Genomic DNA, 17461 nt, shown 5'->3' with positions numbered 1-17461 from the left:
AGAGAAAATAATATAATAGAATAATAGAAAGCGCAGCCGTCAACAATAGTTTAGAAAACACATAAGTAGGGTTATGAGTCGTCCAAAGGTATTATGGTAACTTATGGTAACTTCTGGGCTTAAATTAGTCATGAAATAGGCTTTTCCCGCTTTATGGCATCACCGTCGATCGACACCAAGGGTTCACCGTCAATTGACATTCATTCATCTCCTCTACAGTTTTGTTTCGCGAGGCAGACGTACTATTATTCAGTAAAACGAGCATAACTTCTGGTTGCATTGGTAAGTTAACTCAAATTTCTATCTTGTGTCAAAATATCAGCTCAATCGCACTATGGGAAGGTCTTCATTCATATCTAAATATTTGACACGTATGTGCAGTTTAGTACCTCAAAATGTTTCAAAAGGCTCTAAAATCAACAAAATTCTCCAAAATTCTCCAAAACGTACATGAACCTGAAAACACTCTAAAACATACTCAAAACCTATAGAATATACTCTAAAATACTCATATGTCATGGTTAAAAGTGGGTAAAATTCATTGTATATCATTAACTTAAGCTGTCTATTTCACTTATATCTTCTTTTAATTTGCTTTAGCTATGATCTCGAATGTATTAATTTTTTTTTCCTTTGGTAAAAATGTTAAGTCATGTATTAGTTTATACGCGTACATCTTTTAACGTTGATTTAGATCAGTATATTTCGAATATTAAACATATTGTATAATTTGGTTAACAAATAATTTCTAAAACTTTTGACATTCTATAAATAATCAAGTGTAAAATCTATTATTGTAAAATAAAAATTAAAAAATTATTTGTGATTTATTTCAGTTTAATTGATAATTTGTTAGATCCCATTGTCTGACTCATGCCTAATGCATTTTCCAACACATGTATTATCATGGCGGAGGCAGAATATTCGTTTACATGGGTCAGTTTGATAACAAATGTGTTTTATAACGGTCAGTAAGCTAATTACCTCATATTTGTTTTACAAAATAGAGGGAACTTTTCTTTTCACATGAGTCATATACCTTGGTTCTAGGCTAGCTCCGCCATTGTTTATATCAGTCATTTGCCACATGTGTTCAAAAATCTAGTTACGAAGTTATTGAATCGTAATTGGTGAGCACATAAGAGAATACTGATAACATATAATATGTGGAGGCTGAGGATCGGAGCGGCGGCTAGAGATGAACATCACTTGTTCAGCACCAACAACTACGTGGGCAGACAGACTTGGGAGTTTGATGCAGAAGCAGGCTCTCCCGAAGAACTCGCTGGGATGGAACAGGCTCGCCGGAATTTCTCGCTCAACCGGTCACGTTTCAAAACCAGTGGCGATCTCCTATGGCGTATGCAGGTGAGTGAGGTAATCGACGTTTTTTATTGTAAACATGTACTACTAGTAGTACTAATACTTTGACTTCATTTGGACTCAAGTTTTTGAGTGAAAAGAAGTTTGAGCAAAAGATCCCGCGAGTGAGAGTAGAGGACGCAGATAAAATAACGTATGAAGATGCCAAGACGGCGATGAGAAGAGGAATGCTATATCTTGGGGCGTTACAGGCTAAGGATGGGCACTGGCCTGCTGAGAACTCCGGTATCATGTTTTTGAACTCCCCATTTGTAAGCTCATGCTCTTTCTCCAACAGTTTATAAGGTTTCAAGTTTACACAGATTGTAGACCTATTATGTTTTTTTTTAACAAAAAGGGATCAAGAGCCCCATTTTCACCGGGGACTTGGAAACACTTATTGGACTGGCAAATCATCTAAATTCTTAATTCACGTATATTAAAATTTTCTATTCAACTTTTTAATTCACGTATATTAAAATTTTCTTAAATTTTATGTTTTATCTTTAATTAAAATAATATTTTTACTTAATTTTGTTATTTAATGAGTTAAAAGACTAAAAGTAAAATAATCAAATATATGTTACTAAAATTTTAAACAATATTAGTAATAAGGAAATTTTAAAAATAAAAAATAATATTTAGTATCAAATGTTTAACATTGAGGCTTGGTATATAGTTTATATATGAAACATATTTTCTATATTGGACTGTTTAATTTATAATGATGATGGTGTTTTTCAATGAACGGGAAAAAAAAACAATAGTTCATATGCTTATACATAACTGGACACCTGGAAGAAATCTTCACCGTGGAGCATCGCAAAGAGTTTCTGCGTTACATGTACATCCATCAGGTATCCATCTGTGCACTACACATTTAACCGATCAAACATATTGTAAGACTACGAATTTCCAATTTTAAAATTAATTACATGGATACGGAGTTACCACTTTGGTTTAATTAACATGAGTCTGTAAATGTTTGCTGTCAAAAAAAAAAAAAATTAATTACTATTAATTGTAAAGATCTATATCATTTACATATTATTGTAGAATCATCTCCCAAAAAATGCAAGAAAGTCCAATCTAAAAACGTTTTGAAATGCTTAGATTTGTTTAAAAGCAAATATAACGTGTTTGACGTTACTTTCAAACTTTTTAGATATACTAACTGGGTAATAGGAACCTTCAAACAATTTCATCATCAAAACGTTGTCAATAACACGTCGATCATGTCACCGTTTCTTCCTCTCAAGGAAAACGTTGATGCAGCATAGATTTGAGATAAATATGAATTATTTCTATTTTGATCATTATATTTATTTGTATAATTATTTTAGTTATTTAGATAGAGGTTCTTTTGTTACAAAAAAAAAAAAAAAAAAAAAAGATAGAGGTTCTTAAATTTATCATTAGGTGTTTGGTGTGATTGACAAAAGTGTTTGGTGTTTATCTTTTATTTTTTGGTATGAAGTGTTTGGTGTTTATCTAGTTGTAGGAGTTTTCATCTGTAAAAGGTTTTTGTAATTTTATTTCTTATTCAGTTTATTGATACTGATATTTTATTAAGAACTTTTTTTAAGAACAGAGAAGAAGATTCTCGATCATTTTTTTCGGTAGCTTGTTTTGGTAGATCGGTGAATCCAGTAAGACATTAATTCTAAGGTATTATAGACTAAATAAGATTCATTGCATTATCTAGATTCTGCTAGTTCAAATGTCCTATCAATTTTACCATAAATTTAGCGAATTTAAAAGTTAAAGAATTGTCAATAACGATGTTTGAACAAGAAAATTGTAGCATGTTTTTCTGAAACCCATATTTCAAATAAATATTGTAGATGCTTGTGCATCAATGTGTCAAGAACCAGATTTTCATAACAGAGTTTTGAAGCGAAGCCAAACACAATATACAGTTTAAAATATGACACAAATCAGTAAAATAATACTCTTTTTGTTTCAAAAAGATAAATGTTTTAGAAAAAAATTTGTTTCACAAAGATAGATATTTTGTGTTTTCTATGAAAAAATTGTAAACTTAAAAAAAAATTAATTTTACTGAATTACTATTGGTTAAAAGATATTAAAAATTAAAAATTGAAAAAAACAATACATTTATTATAGTAATTTAATGTGTTTTTTTAATATGTGAAAATGTTATAAAGTCTATTTTTATTAAACGAAAGGAGTAAGTTAATATTTATTTTAGAAAATTTCGTATAAATATATAGTCCCACTAAAATCATAAATTAATAATTTATATATATAAATACAAACAAAAAAATTGCATATTTATTTTTTATTCACAATGAAGTTCATTTCTATTTTTTCTTTACACTTCAATATATTTTGATAATATTTAGTAAAATTATATCTAAAACTACATTTATATTATATAAATCATATTTTCGTATGCACCAAATAGTATAACAAAAACGATATAAAAATCAAAATACTTAATTAATATATATACGCACGGATATATTAGTTAAATATTAGAAATTTTCTAAATTAAGACATTAAATCTAAGGTATTGTAGAATTAATAAGATTCATTGAGTTATAGACTAAATAAGATTCATTGCATTATCTAGATTCTGCTAATTCGAATGTCCTATCAATTTTACCATAAATTTAGCGAATTTAAAAGTTAAAGATATGCCAATAACAATGTTTGAACAAGAAAATTGTAGCATGTATTTCTGAAACCTAAATATTGTAGATGTTGCGCATCAATGTGTGACAATCCGTCCCGTGGGAACTACCTGTTCTGTGGGCCCCAGGCTCACAGCACTGCAGCGCACCGTTCTCAACTCCTTTCTTATGAGTTTTCTCTAACTCCATAATTAGGTTGTTGGTGGGCTTCGAACCCAGGACCTCACCCTTTAACAGCATTCCCACAGGACAAGTTGTCACCAATTGAACTGTATATGTGACAACCCGCCCCGTGGGAACTACCTGCCCCGTGGGCCCCAGGCTTACAGAACTGCAGCGCACCAACCCCGATCCCTTTATTATGAGTTCTCATTAACTCCATAATTAGGTTGTTGGTGAGCCTCGAATCCAGGACCTCACCCTTTAACAGGATTCCCACAGGACAAGCTGTCACCAATTGATCTGCAGGTCAATTGGTGACAACTCATCCTGGAGGAGTGTTGTTAAAGGGTGAGGACCTGGGTTCGAGTCTCACCAACAACCTAATTATGGAGTCAGAGAGGACTCATAATGGAGGGATTGGGGTCAGTGCGCTGCAGCGCTGTGAACCTAGGTTCCTAGTAAGAGGATGGATTGTCACAAAAAAAGTCTTGTAACATCCCGAGTTGTGATATACAGAAAGGCATAAGAGAATTGATTTGGCTACCTATGTCACCAAAGTTGATTTACCTTTTCCAGAACACATCCTAAAAGAACTACAGAGTTAAGCGTGCTTGAGCTGGAGTAGTGGAAGGATGGGTGACCTATCGGGAAGTGATTCGCGATAGCGTGCGAGTGAGGCCAAAGCACGGGGAAAGGTCATGTGGTGATTGCAGGGTCAGTAAACAATGATTTCGAGCCTTAGAAAATTAACGGACCGACCGTCAGACGGGATGGGGCCCACGGGCCGAGAGAGTGGGCGTGGGTGGCCCATTAGCCGTGGACGGGTCGGGGCGTTATAAGTGGTATCAGAGCTGGTTAGCCATCTCAGTTCTGACCTGAGAGGCGTCTTGAGACCTGTCATGGGGTGCAACAAGTACGTTGCGTTCTATGAGAGGGGGTGAATTGTAACATCCCGAGTTGTGATATACGGAAAGGCATAAGAGAATTGATTTGGCTACCTATGTCACCAAAGTTGATTTACCTTTTCCGAAACACATCCTGAAAGAACTCCAGAGTTAAGCGTGCTTGAGCTGGAGTAGTGGAAGGATGGGTGACCTATCGGGAAGTGATTCGCGATAGCGTGCGAGTGAGGCCAAATCACGAGGAAAGGTCATGTGGTGATTGCAGGGTCAGTAAACAATGATTTCGAGCCTTAGAAAATTAATGGATCGACCGTCAGACGGGATGGGGCCCACAGGCCGAAAGAATGGACGTGGGTGGCCCATTAGCCGTAGACGGGTCGGAGCGTTATACAATGTGTCAAGAACCGGATCTTCAGAACAGAGTTTGGAAGCTACGCCAAACACAATATACAATATAAACTCTAATTAATACACAATAAAATAATAAATACGTTAAATTAATAAATTGCTTCGATTTCAAATTTGAGACGGTTTAAAATGACGCAAATCGATAAAATAATAAGATCATATTTATTTTAGAAAATCTTGTATAAATATATAGTCTCACTAAAATCATAAATTAATAATTTATATATAAATACAAGCAAAAAATCGTATTATTTATTTTATATACACAATGACGTTCATCTCTGTTTTTCTTTACACTTCAATATATTTTGATAATATTTAGTAAAATTATATGTAAAACTACATTTACATTATATAAATCATATTTTGTATGCACCAAATAGTATATCAAAAATGATATAAAAATCAAATTTCTAATATTTAATTAATATATATACGCACAGATATTTTATTTTTATAAAACAAAATATTCTAAAAATAGAGAAATTTTTTTAAAATGAATTTTTTTGAAATTAATAAAATTTTATAAATCCTACATTATTAATTTATAAAGTTTTTACAGTAGTTCTATCAAAAAAAAATTGGTATTTTGATCAAAAAATATAAAACATAGTTGCCAATCAAGTGCATTCACGTTATTTTCAATTTATGTTTACAAGGTTTTCTTAAGTTTTTCATTTTTCATTAAAATATTTTGTTTTTTTACTAATTATGAGGTTTGGGTTTGTATTTTCGTACTGCAAAACTCATATCATGTTAATTTAGATTATATTGGATATTAGATGTCTCTAACAGAAATTGAATCTATGACTTTTTAGATCTCTATTAGGTGATGATCAAAAAGTTTTAGCCACTAGACCAGTTCGTCCCAACAGGACTTGGGTATTTATTTGTTTTGTTGGAGTATGCTTACACCTTTAATTTTGTTACAGACTTTAGGTGAAATGATTTAGGTTGGGTTCTTTTCACAAAAACCCCAAATCATATCCACTTCAACTTAGAATATCCCAACACATGCTTGAATATATACATATATACTATACATGACTATAGTAGGATTTTGTAGAACGTAGATGGTGGGTGGGGAATAGACATAGAGAGCGACAGTTGTATGCTAAGCACGGTCCTCAACTACATCTGCCTACGGATTCTACGAGTAGAACCAGAACAAGGAAGTACTTGTGCAATGGCTCGTAAATGGATTCTCGACCACGGTGGTGCTACTTATACCCCCTTGTTTGGAAAAGTTTGGCTTTCGGTACACTTACTGAACTAAATCACCAAAAGATAATTATCATCATCGAGATTTGCCCTTAATCTTGCTAATTTAATAGGTTCTTGGAGTGTACGATTGGTCTGGCTGCAAATCTATACCACCCGAGTTCTGGATGCTCCCTTCTTTTTCTCCTATTAATGGAGGTTGAATTTTGCGGCGTCTTTGTTTTTTTCTTCATATGATGAGATTGGCTCGCAGTTTGTTTGATATTTATATGTGCAGGTACCGTGTGGATTTATTTTCGGGAGAGTTTTATGGCGTTGTCATACCTGTACGGTAAAAAGTTTGTAGCTATACCAACACCTCTCATTCTACAGCTCCGTGAAGAGCTTTATCTACACCCTTATGCCCAAATCGTTTGGAGCCAAGCCCAAAACCTATGCGCAAAGGTTAGTATTTTCTTAAACCTACCATGAACTAACATGTCATGGTGCAAATGTTAGTGTATAAGTCCAGTATATAGGACGTGAATAGTAAAAAGAAAAATAATGCACATCTCACGGACCAAACGCATATACTTCATTTAAAATAAATTTTTTTTTGCCAATTAACTACATCCAACACAATGGCGGTTAATTTTTAAAAACATGTTTATTGATTACAACAAATGGATATGTATCACAAATCATAATGTTGGTGTAAATGAGTGCAGGAAGATAAATACAATCAACAATCATATCTACAAGATTTGTTTTGGAAAAGTGTTCATATGTTCTCTGAGAACATCCTAAACCGTTGGCCTTTCAACAAAATCATAAGGCAAAGAGCTCTTCAAACAACAATGAAACTCATTCACTACCATGATGACTCCACCCGATACCTTACCACTGGATGTGTGCCAAAGGTTGCACTCTTAAAATAATCCCTCTTCAGAATTTATCCTTTTTCATTTAATTTTGGGTATATTCGTATGTCTGATTTTTATTTAATCGAGAAGAAACATAAAATATCCAGTCTGTGACCACTTTCGTTATCATATTTGATAGGTGCTTTGTATGCTTGCATGTTGGGTAGAAGAACCAGAGGGTGATTACTTCAAGAAACATCTTGCTCGACTCCACGATTTTGTATGGATTGGTGATGACGGTCTGAAATTCCAGGTTAGTTCTTTTTGGGATGGCAATATGTCATCATATATAAACAGATGAGATGATTCGTTTACTGAATTCAAATATATTTGAACGTGGCTGTGGTTATATGCGACTGTGGCGGGCTCAAATTAACATGTGACTTGTGACATGTGCCGTGCCACAGTCACATTTATCGTAACCTTAAATTAATTCAAAAAAAAAAATTTTGAATTATAATAATTTTAAAAGACTTTTCAATAAAATATCATGTATAATTTGTGTTCAGCTTTTGAGAGCCAAAACTTGAAAACCCCAAATAATAATGCCGTTACATATTAAAAAAAAAACTCAGTAGTATGCCATATCAAAATTAGATGATTCATCCATAGCAATTTAAGCCTGATGTTTTACTTGAGCAGATTTGTGGTAGTCAAATATGGGATACAGCCTTCTCGCTACAAGTCCTTTTAGCTGCAGATGACGATGATGAGATTATTCGATCAACGCTGATCAAAGGATACGACTTTTTGAAGAAATCTCAGGTAACAGAAAACCCACCTGGTGACCATCTCAAAATGTTTAGGCACATTACAAAAGGTGGTTGGAATTTTCCTGACAAAGATCAAGGATTGCCTGATTCAGATTGTACTGCTGAAAGTTTAGAGGTGGCTTCTCTTAATTGATCATGTATTGATCCTTAACTAGCTTACAGTTACACAGTGAAGCTAATTATTTATATCCATGTCTAGTGCTGCCTAATGTTCGAAACAATGCCGCAAGAGTTCATAGGTGAGAAAATGGATGTAAAGAGGCTCTATGATGCTGTCAATTTGATTCTCCATTTTCAGGTTGTATATATAAACTTAGCTTATTAATTAATATGCTTAAATAATTTTTATTGATCAACATTTTTCTTCTATTCAAATTAATAGAGCAAGAATGGAGGTGTAACAGCGTGGGAACCAGCACCTGGGAAAACTTGGCTAGAGGTCTCTTACATATCATTTTTCTATATTTTCAAGATTATTGAATAATTGTGTGTAACAAATACCTAAACATAATTAATCAAATGCAGTGGTTTAGTCCAGTGGAGTTTATGAAAGACGCAGTTGTGGAGCATGAGTAATATATTTCTTAATTATCTATATATATATATATATATATATATATATGTGTAGAATCACACTTTTTCTTGTAAATATATTACTTATGGCATACACCGTCTTTAGGTTTGTTGAATGCACTGGGTCGGCACTAGTAGCAATTGCTCGGTTCATGAAACAGTTTCCTGAATACAAGAAAGAACAAGTGAAAGACTTTATAAAGAATGGAGTGAAATACTTGGAGAATCTTCAAATGTCGGATGGCTCTTGGTATGGAAGCTGGGGCGTGTGTTTCATTTATGGAACCTTCTTTGCAGTAAGAGGTCTAGTGGCTGCAGGTAAGACTTACAACGACTGTGAGGCTATCCGTAGAGCGGTTCGGTTCCTTCTTGAGACACAAAACGAGGAAGGTGGTTGGGGAGAGAGTTATCTCTCTTGTTCGAAAAGGAGATACATTCCACTTAGTGGAAGAAACAAGACAAATCTTGTGAATACAGGCCAAGCGCTTATAAGTTTAATTTTGGGTGGTCAGATGGAGAGAGATCCACGTCCGGTTAATCGTGCTGCCAAAGTCTTGATCAATTCACAGTTGGATAACGGAGATTACCCACAAGAGGTGATTAATTAAATTCATGAGAGTTTTTTTTTCCGTATATTATATAACCACTATAGATTTTGAATTTATGATTATAAATATGATTTACGTTTGAGAGACTTATTAATTCCTTAAATTTCTGGTCTTTCTCTTCTTTTTTTTTTCTTCAGGAAATGAGTGGGGTGTTAAGTGTAAATCTGAAGCTCCATTATCCTATGTATAGGAACATTTTCACTCTTTGGGCACTCACATATTACACGCAGGCTCTACGTGCCCTCCAGTGAGCAGTTCAGTATTCCTTCTAAATAAATTTTTCTTCTCTATGTAAACATTTTTTCTTTGAAATCTTGGTCCTAAAGTCAAACATTCTTAATTTATGTAAAAACATATTCTTCCTATCTCTATGTTCTATCTATGTATATGGGGTTCGAACATTTTATTTTCTTCCCATAATTTAGTATCATGCGTATAAATTTAGATTTTTCTTCGCATAATTTATAGATGTAAGCATCACATATCACATGGTAGTAAATGCAAACCGTAAACATTTATTTGTTTTGACTACTTCTCAACTTCAATCAACCACATGGTACTAATTAATGATAACTATGTTACTTTGGGTTAATATAAAAATGTTTTAGATGGAATTAACCCAGTTTTCTCTCGACGCTGAAATCTATGAATCCATGTTACAAATTGCAACAAGTATATGTGCTGGTTCGTTTGTTACGTCACTATATTTTTGAAGAACTCAATACTAGTGGTTGATATATTAATTAACCCTAAATCGTTCCACATCTCCACTATAAATATGGCATTATAAGTCCAAATCTAAAGGATCAAATAACTAAAGCCGAAAATGGAAAACAGAGAAACTCTTGTTTACACTCTCATTTGCATCTTTCTCTCTCTCCACTTCTTGTTTTGGAGATTCAGGCCGCGTTACACTGAAGTTGCGTCTGTCTTCAGACTGACCCGCCACCTTAACATCCGCAGTTTTGCTTCAGTAACAAGCTATAACTTCGACTTCATGTTGTATATGGTCAATAAGGCCAAGTCTGTCAACAAAGCACTAGACGAGGCTGTTCCTCTCCGCGAGCCAGCACTCAAAATCCGTGAATCCATGAGGTATACGCTTCTCTCGGGTGGAAAACGTGTAAGGCCAATGCTTTGCTTAGCTGCGTGCGAGCTCGTAGGCGGCCAAGAGTCCACCGCAATGCCCACTGCATGTGCTGTTGAGATGCTTCACACGTCATCTCTCATCCAAGACGACCTCCCTTGTATGGATGACGACAACCTTCGTCGTGGAAAACCAACCAACCATAAAGTATATGGTGAAGATATATCCGTCTTGACCGCTGATGCACTCATAGCTTTGGCTGTCAAGAAGATGGCCGCGTCTACCTCTTTGGGCGTTCCTCCAGAGAGGGTTCTCCGGGCCATTCTGGAGATGACAAAAGCGTTGGGAACGGAAGGGCTCGTTGCGGGTCAAGCGGCTGATCTGGCCGGAGAAGGAATGAGCGGAGTGGGGTTGGAACATCTTGAGTTTATACATATTCACAAAACGGCGGCGTTGCTTGAAGCTTCTGCGGTGGCGGGGGCTATAGTGGGAGGTGGGTCTGATGAAGAGATTGAAAGGCTTAGGATGTATGCAAGATGCATTGGGCTTATGTTTCAAGTTGTGGATGATGTTCTTGACGTGACAAAGTCGTCGGAGGAGTTGGGGAAGACGGCCGGTAAAGATTTGATGGCCGGAAAGCTAACGTATCCGAGGTTCATGGGAGTGGAGAAGTCGAAGGAGTATGCGGAGAAGTTGAACGTAGAAGCGAGAGAGCATCTTCAAGGATTTGATTCACACAAGGTGGCGCCTTTGTTGTCTCTCGCTGATTACATTGTCAACCGACAAAACTAACTTGATATATGTTTTAGAAAATTATTGATATATATGTTCGTTAAATGCAAACTTAAAAATGGAATAGAACTATATCTTCGATCGCAAGATAATTAGTTTTATTATAAATCCAAACAGTGTAAACGTATCTAGATAATTAATTATTATATTAAATTCTAGGTTTACATTTACGAATAGTTAATTTTATAGTCAAAACTTGGATGTGATTTATATTAAAGCGGGTTTGTCTCATTCAAAGATTTACTTGAACAATCGTAATAAAAGATATGCTTTTCGACCGACATTATAGGAAGGGTAGAGCGAATGAAACCGTAACCAGTAACCAGTAACCAGTTCTGCTGTGTATATATAAATTTTGCGAAGGGTAGAGGCTCATAGAGCGAATAAAACCCCTAACCAGTTCTCATTGTTATATTGAACGTAGCCTTTACTTGTTGTTCACGTTCTCTTGTATTAACAAAGTTTTATTCAAGTTTTTTGGGTCTAGGAAGTCTTTGGAAAAACTGTGTGTAATCAAAAAAAAAAAACCTTATTATTCTTTTAATTTTTTTACAATAATGGTTTTTATTAAAAAGCTGATGAATGCGGTCGACAAGATTCATGATACAAGAAAATAGAAAATAGAAATTCGTGACGAGATTCATGATTTGTTTTGACATGGTTATCTACTAGGTTTATTTCTAAAAAAAGACGATGAAATTAAAGTGAATAATGTGGTAGCAATGCTACCGTAGCATCTATCGAACGCATCACCACTTAGTCCAGAATAGAATCTAGACTATATTAAACTCTAGGATATATCGTGATTATGTAGCTACACTAATGTTACTTTAGAGAGCATGACGAATTTTAGAATGTAGATTGTTTACAAGTGAACTTAAAAGTCTTTTTTAATGAAAAAAAATACAAAATGAAAAAGACGATCAAGATCCAGAATTTTTTTATAATCATAACTATTAGCTACCCTAATGAATGTGATAAGTATTTATTGGCATATCTGTCACTGAGACGCTAACTGCAAATCTATATTATTAAAACTGAAGTACCTTTTGGTACTGTTTGGAAACTTAGATAATAGATTAAATGAAAGTTGTTTGGAAACAATGATAGCAGATTAATTTTTTTTTATTTACATATTTAGTCACTGTATTTCTTTCTTATTTACAGATTCTGTCGTTTGGAAACTTGGATAGCAAATTAAATAAGAATTGTTTGGAAACACATATAGCAGATTCAATATTTTTTTTTATTTACACATTTAGCCATTGCATTTCTTTCTTATATACAAATCTGCCACTTCACTTAAAATCAAAAAAATAATTAATTAATTACAATGAATTGTTATTTTTTTTTGTTGAAATAAAAACACAAACTATAATATACAGTATATATTAATCTGCTACAATATAATTTTCAAGAAAACCAAATATCATAAAATTAATAATAATTCATAAAAACCTACTGTAAAAATTAAATCATTTTTAAATAATAAACAAAAAAAATCAATAGGTTAATATATGAATATTATAATTACATCAAATTGCATCAAGTTATAAAATTATAAATATAATATTACGTACAGATACAAAACATAAAAATATAAATTGACATTTTATAAAATCAATGGTTTATAAATTTATATTGAACGCAAGTTAAATCTAACACCCGCGCTGGGGCGCGGGTCAAGATCTAGTATAAATTAAACTAGATCTTGACCCACGTCCCCGTGCATATGTTGGATTTAATTGACGTTCAATGTAAATTTATAAACTATTGATTTTATAAAATGTCCATTTATATTTTTATGTTTTGTAAAATATATTTAGAGTAGAATATATTATATTATAATATAGATGTTTGATAATAATTTTTATCCGTACGTAATATTATATTTATAATTTTATAACTTGATGCAATTTGATGTAATTGTAATATTCATATATTAACCTACTGATTTTTTTTGTTTATTTATTTCAAAATGATTTAATTTTTTGCAGTAGGTTTTTATGAATTATTATTAATTGTATGATATTTGGTTTTCTTAAAAATTGTATTGTAGCAGATTAATATCTAATTATATAAAGTAATGTTTGCTTCTCTCCTACGATGCCACCTAGGATCCAGGTCAGAAAATCAAAAGTTTTGAGCATGACACGTGTCACCGTCGACCAAAACGCATCAATTCATTTAATCCGAAATTGTGACGGGCTTAGATGTGGGCTTCGCGTGAAAATTGTGTATACGGCCTGACAAATGGATTTTGTCTGTAGCCCTAATTCTAAAGACGTGAAGCCATGGAGTTCTGATCCTCTCTCCGTTCTACGGCGGCGGCGCAGTGACACGGTGGAGTTTATGGAAGGTTGTGTGATATGAATCTTCGTGAAGAAACTCTGGGTCGGGCTAGCTCTGTTCGTGTCGTTTCGCCTCATGTTCTTCTCCTCCGAGACGTTATGTGATACATTGATTTATAGCCATTAACAACTTTCTTAAATCCGTTGACCCACTCCACGCACGATTTATCATTAAATGCATCTCCTCTCTCTACAAGCTGTGGATCTCCAGCTATAAAAAGGTCAATCTTTACCCCCTAAAACATCATCCGCGCAAATCCTAATCCTTTTAATCATCTCTGTTTCTAGAGTGGTTATGTTATCTCGGAGGTGAACTGGACTGCGGGAGCAGTGGAGATGTTAATGCGGCAGAGGCAAGATGCGGCCTAAATAGATTGCAGGATGTCCTTATGGCAAGACAAGCAAAGACCGAGCCAAAGATGGAGGCGATTCCAATGTCTGCGGCGGTGACATTAAGATTATCTCGGATAACTGGAAGGACAGGTGGAGCAACAAAAGAGGAACCGAAGCAACATAGGAACTAAAACCATAAAAGGTGGAAAGCTCTCATGTAAGGCTTGCGACGGAGATTAGCCAGAATGTTGTGGATTCATTCACTGAATCTTTCAGTAGCGGCTCCTCCTCTTGGACCTCCACCAGCGCCAAGATTATGGTTAGCGAGTGAATGTGCAGCGAGTGAGGTGAGTACACTCTGTTTGTTTTTCTATTAAACATTTTTGTAAGCTCAGTAGCAATAGTGTTTCTTTGTTGTTGGTATTTAATGAGTTTATGTCGTTGATGAGTAGATATGTGGAATATGTTCTTAACCGGTATTCAAGAACTTAATTATCTATCAAATGCAGGGAAAATGATCAGCTTTCCAAATATGGAGACACTAAAACAGCCCGGACCGTAATGCTAGCAGAAGTAAATCCTCCTTTTCGTAACAAATTGACGTAGTTCCCTACATTAAGATCTTCAAGACTGCGGACTCTCATTAATCAAAGGTGTGTTTCTTTTTCCTCACGATGATAGAACATGTTTCTTGATTCATTGTGCACATGTTCTCTTGCAGTCTTAACTGGCAGCACCAGCTGTGCAAAAATCCTAGGCCAAACCCAGTTATTCACAGACCACACATTGCGCAGTTCCGAATGGGCCTCTGGCACTTTTATCAGTCAATCAGCCTGTTACAACTTTGACAAAGCCAACAGCTTTTCCGTTACTTGGAGCTCATGGTGTAAGAAACCTCAACGTTTGACTGCTTTATTCAAGTTTCTGAATTGTAAAAGTATTAACATTTGAGTAAATCTGTAGTTCTATATTCAATGTAGCCCTTTCCTCCTGTTACTGTTGTTTCTGCTGCTAATGCTCCAACTGGCCCAGTTTACCGTAAGGTGTGGTACAATCATCTTATCTTACCATATTATCATTTGGTCAGGTTAGTTAAAAAAGAAAACAATCAATTTTTTTTGGACAGAGTTGAATCTTGCCTGAAAACAAAGTTTTTTTTTCTCACTGATATTCTTATGCTGCAAACAGTTTGTTCATGCTTGGGAAAATTATTTATGTGTTCAGTACCATTGTCCAAAGTTGTAGAACAAGAGTGGTATGTGCTTCTATACGTTTGAGTGGTCCAGTGTGTGAGAAAACGCATTCAAGAACGCTAAATCGTGTATTGGGCAGAGATAAATGGAACTTCATGTGTACATATTTCTGGTCTTGATGTCTAAGTTGATGATGTTAATTGGGGTGCTGAAGACTGAAGTTGACACTGGAGAAATCATGGGATTATGACCAGCATTTTCATGCAAACATGATCTTGGATAGTAAGAGAAAGGACAACAGTTTCAAAACAGGAAAGAATAATGACAACAGAAGCTACGACTACTAAAAGGTTGGGAACTGGAGCAGTAAGGATCAGCAATGAAGAGAGAATGAAGAAAGAGACGAGCTGTGCAATTTCTATAAAACCGTTTGTTTTCATTTCAAACCAAATAATTTTGTTCCCCACACTCTCTCTCGACTGCACGTATGATTTCAGTTTCTATCTTTAACTGTTTTCAGTAGACTTGGCCAATAGTACGAACACAAAAAAAAAATTAATCATTTATATAAATTTAGTGACTAACTCAATATTTACAAATTCAGAATTAAATAAAGCCAATTGAAAATTTATATTTCTCAAAAGTGAATTAAGAATTTCCCAGAATTTTAATCTCTTTGGAGTTTAACCCTAAACTTCCTTTTTTTATTAAAACTGGATTAATTGTTTGTTTCAAACTGTTTGTCTTTTGTCAAACAAATTACAAAATTCTCACCTTATAAGTTCAATAGGCCAACATTTTAAACTAAAATAAAATGAGCACTTAGACACAAACAAATAAAAACTAACTATCTAAAAAAACTTGAGAAAATATTAGCATAAAAATATTCACTATTGTAAACAAGTAAAGTTGTGAACCCATTGTATGATAGTACACCCAAATCACACCAATTAAGTTCAAACTCACATCCCATTAATATATCATTCAAAAGATAAAAGAACATCAATTATTTAGAGGCTAACAACTACAAAATATACACAACACAAAATTAATTAATACATCAAAAGATATGTTAACATAATACATTGCAGAAACACCATTGTTCAACTATTTATGATTGGTTGTACATTTAACAAAGTTTTACATAAAAATTATATATGTAAGATAAAAAAAATATTTAGATCATGGGTCTTATTAGTTGGTTGTAAGTGCAGAAATTTTGTTGTAATAATTTAGTTTGTAGTTTTTAGTGACATAGTTACAATTTTTTTAATATATAAAATATTACAATTTTTAAACCGCTGATATATATATAGGGTTGTAAATTTAAAGGGCATGATCAATCAAATTATTCAGAAACTAATGTGAAAACAACATTTATTAAAAAAAGTCAAGTGAATTGAAGCATTTCTACAATGCAACCAATCAAACACATAATTAAAATTTAATCAATTTTGGTTTATTTTGCTCATCACCTTAAATATAATTTCCAAAAAAAATATCAAAAATTTGGATACTAAAAATTTGAGATTCATATGATTAAAAACAAATATGTTTTAAAAATTATAATTTTATAGCTACTTATATTTTATAATAGATTATAATATTTATATATATCAAAATAAATATACAAAATATATAATAAAGCTAAAATTTAAACAAAAACCCGGGCGTAGCCCGGGCCGACCCTAGTATACTATATATTACAGTTTGTGCTTTTATTTTCAGCAAAAAGAAATAACAATTCATTGTAAATAAGAAAGAAATGCAATGGCTAAATGTGTAAATAAAAAAAAATATTTAATTTGTTATCCGTGTTTCCAAACAATTCTCATTTAATCTGCTATCCAAGTTTCCAAACGACAGAACCTGTAAATGAGAAAGAAATACATTAATTAAATATGTAAATAAAAAAATATCTAATCTGCTATCTTTGTTTCCAAACAACTTTCATTTAATCTATTATCTAAGTTTTCAAACAGTACCAAAATGTACTTCAGTTTTAATAATATAAATTCATTCAGTTAAGATATCTTATGACCTAAGAGAAATGGGAGCGTAAATGGTTAGAAATTTTAATTAGTTTAGTGGATTTTAGATCTGGTAGGATATAAAAATGAATTTCCAAAATTTTCTT

The 17461-nt window shown here is 33.6% G+C and overlaps 2 protein-coding genes across 2 annotated transcripts; both read left to right on the top strand.

Moving 5' to 3' along the window:
- The first annotated feature begins 994 nt into the window (after positions 1-994).
- Positions 995-9969, top strand: LOC125608837 (seco-amyrin synthase-like). The gene is made up of 14 exons (XM_048779362.1): positions 995-1368; positions 1449-1634; positions 2130-2219; positions 6558-6749; positions 6826-6910; positions 6990-7156; positions 7420-7611; positions 7754-7867; positions 8257-8502; positions 8587-8685; positions 8770-8826; positions 8913-8959; positions 9067-9556; positions 9706-9969. Exons 1-14 carry the CDS (start codon positions 1165-1167, stop codon positions 9817-9819), a joined length of 2283 nt encoding a protein of 760 aa, XP_048635319.1. The 5' UTR covers positions 995-1164; the 3' UTR covers positions 9820-9969.
- Positions 9970-10376: 407 nt separating this feature from the next.
- LOC106428853 (geranylgeranyl pyrophosphate synthase 10, mitochondrial) lies at positions 10377-11447 on the top strand. The gene has a single exon (XM_013869598.3). It carries the CDS (start codon positions 10395-10397, stop codon positions 11445-11447), a length of 1053 nt encoding a protein of 350 aa, XP_013725052.2. The 5' UTR covers positions 10377-10394.
- Positions 11448-17461: the final 6014 nt, after the last annotated feature.

Source organism: Brassica napus, chromosome A5 (assembly GCF_020379485.1).
Source record: "Brassica napus cultivar Da-Ae chromosome A5, Da-Ae, whole genome shotgun sequence".
NCBI lineage: Eukaryota > Viridiplantae > Streptophyta > Magnoliopsida > Brassicales > Brassicaceae > Brassica > Brassica napus.
Note: the sequence above shows the minus strand (reverse complement) of the source record. Positions and strands in the feature narration are given on the sequence as shown.

Excerpts from the sequence above, each read along its gene's own strand:
- LOC125608837 (XM_048779362.1), top strand. The coding sequence starts at position 1,165 with ATGTGGAGGCTGAGGATCGGAGCGGCGGCTAGAGATGAACATCACTTG. Across the intron at positions 6,750-6,825 it reads TTGGAAAAGTTTGGCTTTCG|GTTCTTGGAGTGTACGATTG; the intron begins GTACACTTACTG and ends CTAATTTAATAG. Across the intron at positions 8,827-8,912 it reads CTGGGAAAACTTGGCTAGAG|TGGTTTAGTCCAGTGGAGTT; the intron begins GTCTCTTACATA and ends AATCAAATGCAG.
- LOC106428853 (XM_013869598.3), top strand. The coding sequence starts at position 10,395 with ATGGAAAACAGAGAAACTCTTGTTTACACTCTCATTTGCATCTTTCTC.